We start from the raw sequence: 16,972 nt of genomic DNA, 5'->3' as shown, positions 1-16,972 counted from the left end.
AAGGGGCCTGGTTCCCAAACCACAGCTGCTCCCAGAACTGCTCAGGCCACCCTCCCTGGGGGAGACTGCGGGGCCCTCCAGTCCAGGTTATCTTGGCCACCCTCCCTGGGGGAGACTGCGGGGCCCTCCCGTCCAGGTTATCTTGGCCACCCTCCCTGGGGAGACTGCGGGGCCCTCCAGTCCAGGTTATCTTGGCCACCCTCCCTGGGGAGACTGCGGGGCCCTCCCGTCCAGGTTATCTTGGCCACCCTCCCTGGGGAGACTGCGGGGCCCTCCCGTCCAGGTTATCTTGGCCTGTTTGAGTTGTTCCACCCTGGGAATGAAAGGGGCTTGGCAAGGTCCAGGAGCCAAGTCATATTTCCTGGGATGGAATCCATGTGGGGTGGGTGGCTCTAGAGAAGCCCAAACGACCTGTGATGCTGGAGTCCAGGAGCCCAGAAAGGGACTGAGCTGTGAGGAGCACCCCAGTGACCCTCTGGAGGCCGGAAGTTTACTAATGACAGCTGGTGTTGAATGAGAACTCTGGGTTGGGGGCCAGAGTCACAGCTCAGTGGCTGCTGAGAGCCAAGGAGAGGAGGGGAGATGCAAGCTAGGCCCAGGCTGGAGGCTCACACAGGGTCCCCCACTTGGGTTTGGGACCCTGAAGGTGAGGGCTGCTGGCTGTCCTGTCCTGCCCACCCCTTGCCCTCTGAGGCGGAGTCTTCAGGGGTGGGGAGCTGGGTGGCCATGAAGGAAGTGTACCTGCCCACACTGTGGCTTTCTTGTGGACAGAAGTTGGGGAGAAGGAGGCTACAGTCGCCTTGTACAGGGGCCTGGCAAGTCCAGATGTAACCCAAGGCCCTTGCCTCTGTGACCAGGCAGCGTGGCCTCTGCCTCCTGGCCTTAGACCTACCCTTTGGTCTCTCTTTGCAAACGAAGTCGTGAAGTCACCAGGCAATGCCACCCCGTGTTGGCCCTGACTGTGTCCCCTCTTGGCCGGCCCCACCAGAGCTCCTGACACAATCCCGGTCCAGAACTTTCTCCTTCTGGCCTGCGGGACCCTCCTTTTGGTGAGCAGCAGGTACACTGGAGCCCCGGGGGACTACACACGGGCAGACACGGGAAAAAGATGTCCCGCGTCCACAGCTCTGCCCCACCCGGGCAGCCCACCACCAGCCCCCCTGAGGTCTGCGATGTTTTTCTCCATCCTCCAGTTCCCTTTCTCTCCTCCCTCCGCACTGCTTGTCCAAAACAGAAACACAAAGGGAGGAAATCTATTCAAAATTCCTCCTCCTCATTTTATTTTTGCAGCTCTCTGGGGTGCCCACGCTTCAGATTCTCTTCCGATAATTATCTGCCCTTCTGGGGCCCTGGTAACCCAGAGCCTGCGTCTGGAAGGCGAGAAGGAAGCTGCGGCCTGGCCGCGGCAGTGGGCGCTGTGCGCACGGCGCTGGGCATTGCGTGCGCGGCCGCCTCGGCCGCCCCGGGGTGGTTTTGTCTTCCCCTCTCCCGCCTCGCTCCAGCTGATCCGTGATGAACGCCACCCCAGACCCTTTTTTATGTGGTCGTTTTCCGTCCCCGGCAACGCAAACATTTCTGTAGCTAATCCTCCGAGCGGCGGCCATTGCTCAGAAATAAGAGGCAAGGCTGCAACGGGAAATAATGTGTCTTGCCCTGATTACTTCATCTGTCAACTGCACACTGGAGAAACATCTTGCTGACTGGTGAGAAGAAACCGCTCACCAGCACGGCCGGCTGATGGACGTGAGTGTGGGGGAGAGCAGATCCTGTTAGCATACCAAGAGGCCAAGCCCACAGAGGGCTTTAGTCCAAGAAGGGAGCATTACGAAGCAAGATAAGAACCCGGCACACTCACACGGAACCTGCTAAGAACCCTACTTTTTCCGGCCCAAATCAATTTGTTATCCTCGAGGTTCCTAGTGTCCGACAGGGTAAGAAGGGGTGCCCGCCAGAGGGTCTCCAGGGCATCTCTGGCAGCCAGGGACATCACTGTGTCCACTGCAGCATGCTGGACACTCCCCCCCTGCCAAGCCCGAAGCACAGAGGGTCTCGGAAACAGGCTCCCTCTCCGCAGAGTGTCTGCCTTGGAATGCTGCAGCTGAGGGCTCCAGGGAGTCAGGACCATAAAGAATAAAGGTCCGCAGTGACAGGCTCAGCAGAATTCCGGCTTCCGCAGGGCCCGAGACGTTGCAGAATTCTACCTCGAGTCTCCAGCACCCAGATAGCTTTCCCCACACGAGGTGTGTACAAAGCACGTGTTTACGGGGTGAAAGAAGGGAGGGAGGAGGTTGTTAGGCTCCGCAGAGCTGGACAAAACGCAAGGACTTCCTTCAGGGCATCTGTCAGGGCGAGTGTGTGGTGTCCAAATCTCAGGGGCTTAAAAGAGCCAAAAGTTGTCTTTCCTGTGAGCCTGGCACGGGGGCGAGGTGGGCATGGCAGCGCATGGTGACCACTTCAGAGTCCCTCTGGAGCTCCTGCTGCAGGGGACCCAGAGCCCTTCGGACGTCACACCAGCCACAGCCACCTGGCCTAGAGGGACACACAGTAGTAAGCTTCCCTCAGACGTGGCCGGAACGCTCTGTCCACGCAACCCCAACACCAGGCACGCGACTGGAAAGCACAGTGAATGTTTAAGTTCAAAATAACTCATCGCAGTGAAAGACACTGTGACTAAGCCTCCTCCAGGCCTCCTTTCAAACACCCTCACCCCAGCGCCCTGTCACTTGCTGAGGCAGGTTAGGGAGCCCTCTTCCTGGCTTTAGTTGCACTGTGGTGGCTGCCTCCCTGACCCACGTAGACTCAGAAAGCTTGGCTTTCCTGGTGCCTCCCTGGCCCTGCACTGTGGGCAAAGCCAGATGCAGTGAAGAGGAGAGGAGGACTCGCGGCCATCCTCACCAGCCCGCCCTGTCACAGTGCTCACTGTGTTTTTGATCGGACCTCATAGAGACCTCACCAAAGAGGGCTTCCAGCGCTGCCTCAGAGAGCGGCTAGAAATGAGCCAGTGTGCCGAGGGCGCTTGGCGGGTGGATGGGCGGGGCGGGTGCTGGCAATGTGGACACTCACTATCCATTTTGATCAGAGCCAGACACCTGGGTCACTTGGACCAGTGGCCCCACATAAAGGCCAGCAACCTGGACTGCACGCTTCTGAACCCCACAAGTCCCAGATGATGGCTGTGTGGTAAGTCATGCATGGTAACAGGTTTGCGACCAACAACATCAACAAGCAAAACACCCCCAAAACTAAGATGTGCAAACAAGCTGCACTGTCACCAAGAAGTCACCGTCATGGCTGTGTGTTCCCAGCCTGCTCACACCTGCGTATCTTTATTAAGCGTGGTGTCTTTCATAAGGGGTGTGTGTGTGTGTACATACTACTGCGTGAAAAACTTCTTTTTACAATAAGACTTTACTTTTTAGGGAAAAAAATTGAATTTATGGAAAACCAAATGTAAGCCACAGAGCCCCCGGATTCCTCCTCCTCCTCCCACCTCGCTGTGCAGACTCTCAGCTGGACACATTGTAGCAATTAGAGGGTTACTGTGTCAGGAGGATGACCCGACACTGAAACGCTGCCATTAACCAAAGTCCTGGAGTCTGAGTTGTCCATTCTAGGGGTTTGGACAAAGGCCCCAAGGCTGGTCTCTGAGATGACACATTGCAAGGCATCTCCCCGCCCAGTTCCGCGGTCTGTCCTCCCTCCCTGGCCTGATCTTTCCCCTGCCTCTCCCTGAATGTCAGCCTTGGAATCACGCAGTGCGCATCGCTTTAGATCGGCGTCTCTCACTTAGCAACGTGCACTTAGGGCTCCCGGCTTTTTTTCTGTCTTCTTACCCTTTGTGGCTAGATTGCCATACTCTTTTAAACCCTGGGTTATCTAAACCCCACTCTTGAGGGCCCGAGCAGGGCTGATTAACCTCTGCTGGTTAACCAGGCTGCCCATTAGTCAGCATGGGGCAAGGAGGCACTCCAGCCTGCTCTTCAGCCTCTGTCTGATGCTTTCTCTGCCAGCTCCCTCTTGGCAAAGGGCCCTGGGCACCCTGAGCATGCCTGGCAGCTCTGGATGGCTGCCTCTTCCTTGAAGCTTTGGGCCAAGGCCACAGCCTCCATCTGAGGAAGAGACAGCCATCCAAGGGTGATTTGTTACCCAGCACCATCACTGCAAGAGCTGACAAATACATCTGTTGACCCGGGTTTGCCCTTCTCTGTTCTCAGCTGTGCCTCATGAAGCCCTGTGTGTGCAGCAACATCACCTGGCATTCAAGGGCATCCACAAAGGGTCTCCTCCCCTTCTCAGTGCTGCCTCAAACCCTGACCCACCCGATTCCTGTTTTCTTTCCAGTACAGTGGGGCAGTGATGCCTGCGTGGGATGCCGGGGTATATGTGGCACATGGCAAATGCCTGATAAGCATGGCACAGACTTGGGGCTGCCAAGTATTGGACATGAGGTGCCAGGGTTTGGTGGCAAAGGTCTCATAGGGTTGGGGGCAGAACCCAGCGGCCCCCATGGGCACTCCTCTGCTTCTGCTCCTGGCCCTTCACAGTTTCCTTCCAGGCACCCTTGGCCGAGGCAGAGGGCAAAGCCCAGCCAGCCACAGGCCCAGAACACATGGCAGTGGCCAGGGCAGGCGGGGACCTGGCACATCCTGCGGTGTCAGCAGCAGGTACAAAAACCTGAAAGGGGGAGCCCTGCCCAGGTGATGGTGGGGCTGCACCTTCCCTGGGGACCTGCCCACTGACCATTATCCACAGCCTGGGGTGTGAGGCTCTCGAACAACAGTGGCTTCTCAGGGAAGGACATAGCCTCCCACAACGCCCTTCCTCCTAGAGAGGCCCTTCCTCCTACCTGTCCAGGACCTCCCCAGGCTGTGTCCATAGCAGGTGCTGCCCTCAGGCTCTGAGCTGCATGGTTCTGGGGGACGTGGATGGGGAGACACCAGCTGAGATCTTGGACCTGGCACCCAGGGCTGGGACCAACAGCCTGTACTGTGAGGGGAAGTGTGCCCAGGTCCTTTTGGCACCTCACTTATAGAACCACTCCCAGGACCCTGGGCCCAGAGGGGGCTCAGCACGACCAGGCCCCTGGACCCCTAGTGCAACTGCTGTTCTCTCCCTGCAGAGGCACCTGTGCTCCTGGGACACCTGTCTGCATAGGACCAGCCTGGCCCTCACGGCTGCGATGGCATGGCCATGCCAAGGAGACACAGCAGATGCTCTGGGAGCCTCGGTGGCACTTTAGGACAGAACCAGCCCAGTGCAGTGCCGCTGGACTCTGCCGAGGCCAGGGTGTGAGCGCAGAGCAGAAGAGGCCCATGGCCCTCGGGGCTGATATATATTTCTCTCCTAATAGCGCAGCACGGTTTAATTAACTAGATATTGCACCCACCTGAAGACTGCGGCCCAGCTTATTGACGCCTCCATCTGGCTCCTATAAAGCCGATAATGTAGCCAATAAATCCCAAGAAGGGGGGGGGGTGCTAAGAGGTATCCTGCTCTGGCCAGGCTTCCCCAGCGCCCCCTGCAGGCTGCCGGGTGACAGGACTTGGAGACCAGCATGGGCCCCAGGCACCTGACAGTTTGAGCCGCGCACTTCGACCTCTTCGGGGCTGTGACAGGGTGTGAGTGTCCACCAGAGGTGCCTCATTCTAGCTGCCAAGGCCATCATGGGTGACACTGGTCCCCCAGTTCCCACGCCCAGCCAGTGGCGGCCACCACCCTTACCACACACTTCCCTGCCCCAGGCTCTGCCCTCAGCGTCCTCCTCCACTACTCAATCTTCAGACCACACGGGGCCCACAGTCACCTTCCATTTGGCAGAGAGGCATGAGGCAGGATAGGAGTTCAAGGCCAAGGGCCACACTGTTCTAAGCAGAACCAGCTCAGGGAGGCGGTGATGGGCTGGCTGCCTCCTGGCCTCTGGGAAAAGAGCCACCTCTCTGCTGAGCTGCGGAGTGACACAGGTGGCCCATTCCATGTATCCCAGGAAAGGGCCAGGGTTTGTCTTCTGTCAGCAGGGCAGAAAGAGGTCCCTAATGCCACCTGCTCTTGGGAGCCAGGAGCCCCCCAGAGAGTGTGCCCCTCCCCAGCCTCCTCCCTGGCTGCACCCTGAGGCCTTTCCAGCTTTCACACAGGACCTCTGGGTATGGAGGAAGCTGACCTCCTCTGCTTCTCACAGAAAGCCACAGAGAAAGATGTCCCTCTGCCTGCCTGAGCTCCTGTCCCTCCAGGCCTCTGCAGCACAGCGGAGCCCCAGCTTCCCGCTGTCTGCTGTGCTGGGCCCTGGAGACAACACCAACAGCAGCAGGTAATAAATTACTGTGCAGGAAATTAATTAACTGCACCTCTCCCGGCCTAATCTGATGGTTTAAACTGATTTAAGGGCTCCTCAGGTGGGGGCGGGGGTGGGCGGCACCAGCTCAATTCAGAAGATGGGAGGCAGCAGGGTTACATTTATAAAGTCCTCCCCAGCCCAGGGCAACCCATAACTCACCCCGCCAGGCTACCTCATTAGTAACCCTTATCAGCTGGTGAAGGAGCCACAGAGCCCTGCCTGGGAGGCCAGTTCAGGTGCTTCCGGGCGGAGGTCAGAGTCCATCAGGGTGGGGGCCTCTGGAGAGGCCACCGAGCTTCCACGAGGGCCCCTCCCTGCACCTGATTTTTGCCCCTGTGCCAAGCCTGGAAGCCACTGTTCAGGATGAGTGAGGATGATAGCCGCTGTGACAAGCCATCCTCCATCCCCGGAGGAGGAGGAGAAGGGTGGGAGGAGCCAGATACCAACCAGGCTGCCCCCCACCAGTGAGGGGGGGTCCCAGGGCCTCTGGAAGGGAGCCTGGGAGGTGGTGCTCGCCCGACTTTCTGCTGTCTTGGCCGAGTTACACCTCTCTGCTTTGCAGCCTTTGATTCAGCAAAATCAAGGATGCAAACTTCTTAGGAGTACTTAGTTTCCATGGTAACCAGAGCTGACCTCAACATTATTGTTCTCAAGAGGGGACTGACTTTACTATATGTTCATTCACTGAATTAATGGACTCCCGGTTCTTTTATCAGCAGCTCCGAACAATGGAAAGAGAGACATGTCGGCGAAGGGCTTTCAGCCCCTGTCCAGCCTTTTGTGCCCGGCTTACTGCGAGGGGACGAGTCCATTCAGCCTGAGATTATCAAAATCAACTCAGGGCTGTCTCGGGGCAGCTAAACACACTTTGATTTCATAAAGACATAACTGATCCCACATGCAAATTAATTTCTTAGGTTAGGGACTGTGGTGTATTTTTTCCCCTCCCTTCTGGTAATAAAGAGCGTTGTAGAGAAATGGCAGTTTAGTTACCGTGCACCGTGGGTGCTCAGTGCAGGGGGCAGGCTGGCAGGGGCAACCAGGGATTTCGCAGACTCCCCTCAGAGGCACAGTGCTCGAGGTCGCCAAGCTAAGGTGGCCACAGAGCCCTCCCCACTCTGCACTGTGAGTACCTGTGGCCACCCCACGGGGCAGTGCCACACCTCCTCCTCCTGGGTCTCTGCCTTTCTTATTCCTACCACATTGTCTGCCCTCCCTCCTCGGGCTCCAGCCACATAGAAAACACCTCTGCTTCCCCCGGAGGAAACCATACAAACAGAAAAGGCATCGGCAGAGAGACCCAGGACCAACCCCCGGGTATGCAGTGCCACACAGAGCTCTTGCCAGCCAAGGGCCAAGCCCCTGCCACCATGAGGATGTGGCCTGTGCAGACCTCGGGGTGTGTGGCCTCTGAGTAATTGCTGCACAAAGGGACACTTGGCAGTGGCCCGCCCGTCTCTGCTCCCACTTCTCGGAGCATGCTGAGCCCTTCGCCCTGGCTCTGGTCATCCTTCATTAGCTCCGGGTCCCCAGGAAGGGACCCAGGCGCCCCCTAAGCTTCCTGTTACCAGAGGCATGCCTCCCGGCCACACAACAGCCCAGTGGGACAGGCCGGGAGTCTAACATCCACATAATCATTTCACTAATTATCAACCAATCACTCCACTCGGACCCCTCCAGGCGGGGCTATCAGATGACTTTTATGACCTGTAGCATTTTGCGTGCAATGATAATGGGGAGAGATTTATGAACCCATCGGGTCCTCCCTTCCACGGTGGGACTCTTACTTAGCTCAATTTATTTTCCACTCCTTTGGGGTCTCCCGCCTCTACCCTGAGGGCTTCGCAAGAGGCACCTCTGCTCCAGGTCCCAGTCCTTCTCCTGAGGAGCAAATCCCCATTTATTGGAGGAGGAGTGGAGAAAGGGAGAAAATAAAAATACAAAGAGCAAGGGCACTTCCTTGGGCCAGCGCTCCCCCGTCGCACTGTATTAACGCGTCCTTCCTTTTAAAGTCGGTGAAAGAAAACAAGATAGAGTAGGACAAAGGCGGAGGCCGGGGGGCCGTGTCCCCTTTTCATATCGCCAAAGAGATTGAATCAGAATTCCTTCAGCTGATAGCATCTCCCCGGCGGACTACACTCTTGTTAACGGATAAATTCAAGCCCTCCGGAAAGTCAAAGAATAAATTTAAGCCTTTTGCCAAATGTCTATCCTATTGGATTTTGATAAGACGGCCATTGAGCCTTAATAATGTCTTCCATCCATTTTCCGCGAGCGAGCCCTTAACACGGCTCTTTATTTGTCCCCAAAGCCTCTTCGCCCGGCCTTTTTATTACGGGCCCGGCGCGCTCTCCAGGGAGCCAGGGTGATGGATGGACGGCTGGCTTGATTATCTCCCGCAGATGTTTGCTCTCCGGGACCCCGGGTTTCCCCCTAGGTAAACAGAGCCTCAATAGAAGGTGGCCAGGGGCAGGCGCAGAGGTCCAGCCCAGCGGCGCACGGCCGGCGCGCACAGGGGACTTTGGGGACGCGCTCCACGCGCCCTGGGCGCACGCGGGGCCGCGGGGAACTGGAGAGCAGGGCGGAAGCTGGGGGACGCAGACCAGGGACGAGCAGGAACCAGGGGACCCTCACTGGAGGATTGAGGGGATGGGAGGGAACAAAAGGGCGCACGAGGGGTGGACACGCGGGAGCCCCACCCCTTCTGGGGCGGGGTCTTGCAGGCACGGTTCACAGGCTGCGGCTGCTGTTGCTCAGAAGGAGACCCCGGCCCCGGGCGCAGGCCCCGCCTCCATGGAGTCTGGGGTTCATACCCAGGGCTGCGGAGAGCCCTGAGCCACCCTCCCTGGGCCTGCACTCCGCAAGCTGCTCTTCGAGTCTTACAAAATTGGGAACGGCGATTTCCTCGGAACATGTCACCGCTGTTCCCGTCCCAGTGTGAAGCCCCTGTTGGTACGAACTGTTACATATCACAAAGCAGACGGCAGACAGGAGGCAGAGTCCTCCCCAAGGTGGATGAGCGGAAGCCGAGATGCCAGCAGCCCAAGGTCACAACCAAGGCTTCCCAGTCCCCACGCTTCCCCATTGCATTTTTAATACAAACTGTGCCCATCTTTGGGTGCCCCAACTATAAAACCAACACACCAGGAAGTCACTAAAGTCATCCTGACAGCAGCATAGGAGCGCATACGTGAGGTGTCAGGGCAGTGACCGCCTGCTAGTTGTTCACCGGGCCCCCAACAGCACTAAGCTAGAGCATCTAGACATGGGACAGGCCCTGCCTGCGGCGAGGAAACGAGGCCAGGTGCCTTATCTCTGGTCCTGACAAGTGACCTCTCTGCCCATGAACTGAATCTCCTCGCTCGGGTCCCCTGCCCTCTCCAAGTCTGGCTGCCCGGGTCCTGACCTGAGCAGCAGCTTTAGGTTCTGATCATCCCGCCAGGGACCTGGGCAGACACCAGTGCCCCAAACACGGCTGCTACCAGCTCAGCTGGAGGCTGAGAGACAGTGGGGTTCCAGCCCGTGGTGTGCCCTGGGGAGAGTGGGGGTGAGAACCCCGGACCCCCAGCTCCTACCGTGGGGCAGTGTTGAGAGAGGCTGGGAGGAGTCAGGGGCCGCTTGGTCAGGATTGCTGCCTGGTCCTCTCTGCCCGCCTCTTGCTCCGGCCTCCAGGAGGCCATGTCTGTTCCATGCCACCCCAACCTGCATTTGGTGAAGACGCCCTCCTACGCACCCCATTTGGGAACTGTGAGTGGGTCACTGGGGCCGAGGCACCCCATGTCCCTATTGTGAGCTCTCAAGGTGACCTTGGGCCATAGGTGACTCATGTGCCTACCATTTACCGATGAAGAGCGGCAGAGGGGACAGTAACCACGGTCACTTTTCCTGTCTTATTCAGGTTCAGAAGCGGCCGGCACTTGCCTTGTCTCCGCCTTTCACGGCAGACTTGACCTTCTGACCTCCTGCCGTGATCCGCACCCACACTGACCGTCCTGGTGCCCACCTGGCCTCCCTCTCCCCTGTGAATCCCACCCGACCACCTCCGAGACACGTCCAAGAGAAACAGCAAGCCCGGCTCTGAATGTCGCCCTGCCCAGCTGCCATTTTGCAGCGGGAAGGCCAGGGTTTCCTCCCCTTCCACAAGGCGTGGGACTGGGGTCGCAGGCTGCAGACCACTTCCCCAGGGAAGCCAAAACACAGTCCTTTGGGAAACAGAAATACTGCTTCCTGCCTCTGGCCACCTTATATCCTCAGAGAAAATTCCAGTGCATTCAAAGAGGCAGGAAAGCAGAGAGAGAGGGAAAGAACACTGGGAATTCGAGCCATGGCACAGTCACTTGAAGAAAAGAAGAGCCCAGGTCTCTTCTGGCAGTGAGGACCGAGTTCTTGTCCCCTGGGGGGCCCCTCTGAGGCCACACAGCCTGTGGTGACAGGATACGCAGGACGGAGCAGAAGTGCTTGTAGAAGTGCTTGTACCAGTCAGCACTGATGGGGACTGGGCAGAGGCTGTGAGGCTGGGCTTTTCTGTTCTCGGGGACTGCTGGGTCCCAGGCACAGATTCTATGTTGCAGAATCCGCTGGACCTGCAGCCCAGGCTGAGCTCCTAGTGCTGCCTGGTGGGGTGCACATGGTGGGGTGCACCCTGATGGGGTACCTGTGGGGGCCTCTCTGCATTTTATCCTGCTTGGGAACAGACCTGCTTGAGATGGGCTGTTAGTTTAATTTTACCAGAGCCCCAAGCACCAGGTGCGCTGCATGCTGCAGCTGACACACTCTGAGCTCCGCCTCGGAGGTGCAGGGTTTGGGAGGTGAATGAGGATCAGGCCCTCTTCTGGGGTCTGCTCGGAGTGTGCACGCACAGGTGTGCACAGACAAGTGTGCATGGCCCACACACGCTCTCCAGAGCCGTGCATGCCTCTCTCTGCCGTCTTCTTTCTCAGGATCTCAGATCCTGTGTTTGCCAACCAGCTATTACCTGTCATCAGTCTGCAGAGGAGCAGAGAATGCCACGCTGACACTTTTTCTTTCCCTAATGGGTTGCTTATTTACAGCAATGCTTGAGCCCTCTTTGGGAGCTCTGAGTGCAGCAAGAGGCTCTGCTGAATCTACAGCCCACGGTTCCTCCCCGTCCGTTCATGGGGGGATCCAGTGAAGATAGTTAAATAAACACAGCCTGTGTTTATTTAGTTTCCGTGTGCATGCACGGCCTAACGCATTCCCAGAGGTACGGGGTTCTTCTGTGTTGTTAAGCCTCGGGGTGCCCCGTGGAGTGACCTCCACCGCTTACACAGTGAAAATAAGCACCCTCCTAACTCCTTCTGGATCACCATTCTTGGAGAGCATCCTGCTCCCGCATGCTGAGACGCACACAAGTGACACAATTCGCAAGTTGGGAGGACGGAAATGATGAGGTAACCCAACCAGAGACAAGAATGGCCCTGGGGGCCCGCAGGAGATCGCCTACCTTCTTGATGCAGCCTTCCTGGGACGACACCTCCGTATCTGTCAGCATTGGCTGCAAAACAATCGTGAGAGGGGCTGTTAGTTCTTGAGTTTCCTCCTCAAGCTGCAGAGGTTATGGACACCGGGGCAGCTCAGAAGTCCTCTCCGTAGCAAGGGGAGACCCACAACTTCTCTGTAGCAGGTGTTAACTGGGACCCGCCCTTTACTCTGGCAGAGGTGCTCCATGTCAGAGGACTCTTGAGAGTCCCAGGGCTGTGAACCCTGGGAATGATATCCTGGGCCTTTGCTGGGTCCTCACTCGCCCTTCAGTAACCAGTGGGGACCCATGGGGCAAAACATAAGGACAGGGGAGGGAAGTCTGCTCTCACACCACCAGGGTCTCCTACAACCAGCAGTTTACCCAGAAAGATGACTGCCTGTCTGTCCAGCTTGGAGTGAGGAGGACCTTGTGGTCCCTGCCCCAGGTGCCCCAGCCTGGTTCAGGAGGCAGCGCTCTGGGGAGCCCCAAGAGTCAAGCCAGGCTCAGGAGGCAGACCTGGGGGAGACAGGAGAGAGGGCCAGGGTCGCCCTCCCACCTCTGCTTCCTCCTTGGCCAGCAGCTCAAAGGCAGCAGTGCTGGAGCCCATTCCTCGGTGGCATCCTGCGTCCTGAGAGGAGGACCGGGCCAGGTGTTGGAGGGAACTTCTCCAGTCCAGGGAGACCAGGCTAAGGCAGGAGCTGCCATTCCCCAAATCACAAAGCACCCTCTTCTCACCTAACTGCGACCGTGGGTGGCATGGGAGCTTGGCCCTCCATCCTGCTCACAGACAAGGCCATGAGAACAAGTGCCGCCTCCCAGACCTTTCTCTCAGCCCAGTGCCGGCTTGGAGCTCGACCTTGCAGGGATGCAGCCTCTTGCCTTATAAAACCCACCATGCTGCACTCCAGAGAGGGTGTGTCCGTGGCTGCCCCAGTGCGGTTTCCCAACTAAGCGAACTGACAAATTCGCATCACACTGTTTCTGTTAGAGGAGCACCCAGACAAAACCAGCACCGGAGTAATGCATGGCAGATAGCGTCCGGCGCAGGGACTCCTCCTCCTCCTCCCTCAGAGTCCACCCTGGCACTGCCGATGCCCATGCAGCCGAGGTACGAGGACCCAGGTGCTGCATCCAGCACGCAGGCTCATGCGCCAGCCCAGCTGTCACAACAACAGGTCGTGTTTCTAAACGCTGAGAATTCTAACCGATTGGAGATTTTACGTTTCTTTTAATAGATTCTGACTGTGGTTTGGAAAGTGGCAGCAAGGGAAAAAAAAAAAGAGACAGAGGAAGGTGAAGGCCAAGAAGGAGACCCAGGAAAGTCTCTTCTCCTGAGAACCCACCGACCCGGCTTGCACACAGCTGCTCTGCCGGCCCAGCACGTGTGTCATGCCAGCCTCAGAGGGAGAGGCTGTGTCTCTCCTTCCCTCTGTCTGCTCTCAGCCCTGGTCCAGGCCCAGGAAGGGCAGCCCAGCATCAGGGCATGAGATGGAGACTGTGATGCATCTCCCGGACTTCAGGAAAATCCCACGCCACGGTGCCCAACCGAGGCGAATATTTCTTAAGTTCCCATGGTTGATGGGGTTGGGGATGCCCACAAGCTGAAGGGGCCCAAGCCAGATGCCAGAAGGGCAAAAGTGGGATCCATCTTCTCTGAAGACTCCAGAGGCTGCATCCTGGAAATACGCCCCTCTCCATGCATGGTGCCAGCTACTGCGGGTTGAGGCCAGGAGTAGATGAGAGGACGTGAGGAGTTGGAGCTGGGCCTTGGCCTTGGGGAGAAAGAAAAATGGCCAGGCTGCTCTGGGTCCTGGAAGGAGCCAGGCCCTTTTCTGAGGACACATGGAAGCCGCCTGTCCCTGTGATGCAGGATCCCAGCAGGCGTGTCCTTCTTGCAGCCTGGCCCCGTGGGGTGCTGTGACCTGCATTCAGGAGGCCCACATAACCATGCCTGACTCAGCTAGGAACCCCCATGCCCAAGTCTGCAGGAGAAGTGTCCTGGAGCCCTGGTCAGCGTCCAGCAGAAGAGAGGCGTCCTTGAGAGTCAGTTGGCGTCTGGCAGTGGGAGTGGCTGCTCTGCAGACAGTGTGGGTCTTCACACCCAACTCCTGACTCTCTCAATGCTCAGCCAAAGGGACATTTGTGCCCCACAGACCTCGGGCTGCAGGTGACCACAACAACTGCCCTCCATAGGAGGCCGGGGCATGGCTGGGTAGGGTGGAGGGTGATGGCTCCTACCTACTCTCAGACCCATTGTTGGCTGGACACAGAGAGGGACCTTCGAACAATGCTGTCCCCAAGGGTCAGGACACACTCGGGAGAGCAGGCGCTGTGGGGCGGTGGGTTACAGGGTGCATCGCGGTGCAGGGCTGAGCCATGGGTGTAAAGCCAGCCTTCCTCGGCCACCCAACGCCCCTCAGAGCAAGAAGGCGCCTGTAGTAGCTTTCCTGAAAGAAGCGCCTCTGCAGCTGTGGCCGAGCTGTGCTCCTGAACCTCAGCCCTGCTCCACAGCCGCCCTGGCAGGTATGAACACCATTAACGCGGCCTCCTCACCCGCTGCTGACCTGCAGTAGAAACCACCGGACGCACCCGAGCCGCTGGCCTTGGCTTCCTCCCCGGCTGGCTGCTGCTGCGCTGAAAACCTTCTTTATTTTGCTGGCTTTGCCTCGGCACACGCACTGCTGGCGGGGGACGGCTGGCAGTGGCTCCGGGCTGTCCACTTCTCTGCACCCCGGCAGAGGTATTAGGTGTGTTTTGATTAAACATTTTAGCCAAAAACGCGAGGTTTGACCTCCGGCATTTAGCTTCTCTCTCGAGTAGCAGTGCCAGGATTTTGCTAAGTGGGGTTGGTCAAAACATCTTTTTTGACTCTTAAAATAAATACCCTCTGTTCTCCAAGAAATGAGCGAGGAGCTGACACACACTTGTGCACTCACTGCCTGGGCTCACAGCTTTGGAGCTGGCACACCCCCAGGGGCTGGTGTTCCCCGCGGTGACACAGACAGATCCCAGAAGGCTCCCGCCCTTCAAAACGATCGGGTACCAAAGAATCTGAGGCCCGTGGGAGGAAGCCCAGGATCCGGGGATGTGCCCGCAGGAGGAAGCCCAGGCGAGCCTGGCCAGGAGGCACCTCCAGAGCCAGGGAAGGAGACAAAGTCGTGTGTAATGTGCCCTCCAGTGCAGCCTAGCAGGACGATCCCGGAGCCCTCTGGTTTGTCCGCCTCTGCCCCTGCCTTGGAGCCAAACCTTTCTCTCTAGTCTACATTTCTTCCTCATCCGTTTCTGAAGTCCCTCATTTGTACCCAAAGTTGCGGTGTGAAGCCACAACCTGCAGGAAGCCGACTCCACAACCTCCTCCGGGGCTGGCTCAGCGCTGCCTGTGCCCGCACTCGGCACTCCGGTGATTAGAGCAGGGAAGAGAACGTGAGGCCTCAGGGTTCCGCTACAGACCATGTGCGTGGAGGCGGAGTACAGCGGCCGGTGATCCTCGCGGTCAGAGCTGTGGCTTCACGTGACTGCCCTTCTTCCAGGGTGTCAGGCCCCAGAAGCAGGGGTCTTGTGCACCAAACCTCAGACTTATGAAGCCTCTGTGCCCAGAGCCATCTCACCCTGGCAAGATAGAATTTGCAAGACCAATTTTCATACTTGATTTTCCATCCCAGCCAAAGCCTGTGATTGCTGCCAGTTTCCCTAGTGTAAAGGTGGCTTTGAAGACGGAGAGGACAACAATGACAGAGCAGGTCAGCCTCCTGGGATGCAGAGTGGGGAACAAATCACCTCTGCTTCTCACACTGCTCCTGCGGAGACGGCCACCATGCCCTATAGGCAGGAAGCAGAAGCTGGGGAAGTTGAGGCACAGGGGGAGGGTCGAGGTGTGCCGAGTGCAGGCCACACTCCAGTCTGGCTCTTCGTACTAAGTTCGGCCCCCAGAGAGACAGAGGCCGCTGGGTGAACACAGGGGCACAAGGAGCTCCAGGCCTGGGACCCGCACCTCAGGCTGGCCAGGACAGGCTGGGAGAGGGCACCCTGTGTCGTGGCACTGGCCTGGGTAAGCGGGGTGGCAGCCCACGGGCAGCGGAGGAGCACCAGCAAAGGCACTGAGTCACTGGGCCGGCTCTGGCTCCCGAGCAAAGGCCCAGCCATGTTGACACAAACCCTTGAGCTCTCAACTGGGAGTGGGGTCATATTTATTTATTTTTTGCATTAAAAAAAAGCAGCTTGGCTGTGTTTGAGCTGCAGAAATGATTTTTTTAAGGAGCTGTGGACACTGTTTTTAGCTTTTATGCCTAAACAGATACTTCTCAGTTCTTTCAAGTGTGAGCAGCCGATGAATGGAGGCTCTCTCCCGCTCCTAAGAAAAATATTTACACAGTCGAGTGCTGTGCTGGAGGACGCAGGACGCGCTGCTGCGGAAGGGGCCCCACACCCGTCTGCGCCCTCCGCCGCACTCCTCGGCTGAGGCTGTTCTCGGCCCCTGATTTGTGCCATCTGGGGGGTCCTTTACAGAGAGCCCACAAGGGTTTGCCAGACACAAGCGAGCACCCACCAGAAACCCCCAGCTCTGGGAGATCGTTGTGGGTGGAGGCTCCCTTCGGTGCCCCCTATACACCCTGTCCCCTGTGGGTGGGCAGGGCTTCCCCTCATGGCCCATCTGGATGTGGCTAGGCCTCTCCCTGCCTCAGGTCCCAAGAGCACTGGGGATGACAAGCCTCAGCCACGCGCAGATGACAGGCCTCACATGGACCTGCCTTGCCCTGCTGGCCCTGCAGACCAGAACCTGGCCATGGCTTGCTGCCCTCAGCCGTTCCAAGAACAGTCTGTTCGCTGGCAGCTCCACACGCGCAGCCTCTCTGCCTCGACACCCTTCCTTCCCATGGAGCCCGGCCAAGACCAGCGGCTTCCCGCTGCAGAAGGGCCCAGGCATCTCCAGGTCATGAGCGTCCATTTCTCCCAGGTCCCCAGCCTTTTGTATCCTCTGTTTTGAGCACCCACTAAGCACCTGCTGTCTACACTGCCCATGAAAGGCACATTGGAAACACTAGTGCAGTATCTGCACCCTTGTGGGGAAGACAACATTTATACGGGTGCTGCAGGCACACACTAGCACACGCGTGAACACACATGAGCACACACATGCACACTTCTACAGGAAGACGAAC

At 57.9% G+C, this 16,972-nt stretch overlaps 1 protein-coding gene and 1 long non-coding RNA gene across 4 annotated transcripts in view; one reads left to right on the top strand and one right to left on the bottom strand.

Annotated features, from left to right (window-relative positions):
- Positions 1-16,972, bottom strand: part of Prdm16 (PR/SET domain 16) — a 266,107-nt gene that overhangs the window by 117,721 nt on the left and 131,414 nt on the right. For all 3 annotated transcript variants that reach the window (XM_063235342.1, XM_063235343.1, XM_063235341.1), the window contains exon 3: positions 11,796-11,846. In XM_063235342.1, coding sequence (XP_063091412.1) covers positions 11,796-11,846 — 51 coding nt within the window. The remainder of the gene's footprint in view (positions 1-11,795; positions 11,847-16,972) is intronic.
- On the top strand, positions 5,295-7,939 carry LOC134472868 (uncharacterized). Its single transcript, XR_010042845.1, has 3 exons — positions 5,295-5,618; positions 6,176-6,304; positions 7,048-7,939. It is a non-coding gene; the product is annotated as an uncharacterized LOC134472868 (long non-coding RNA).

This window comes from Cavia porcellus, unplaced genomic scaffold, assembly GCF_034190915.1.
Source record: "Cavia porcellus strain 051 isolate PalLab524CR breed Dunkin Hartley unplaced genomic scaffold, mCavPor4.1 scaffold_25, whole genome shotgun sequence".
NCBI classification, from domain to species: Eukaryota; Metazoa; Chordata; class Mammalia; order Rodentia; family Caviidae; genus Cavia; species Cavia porcellus.
This window is presented reverse-complemented; position numbering and strand designations above follow the sequence as displayed.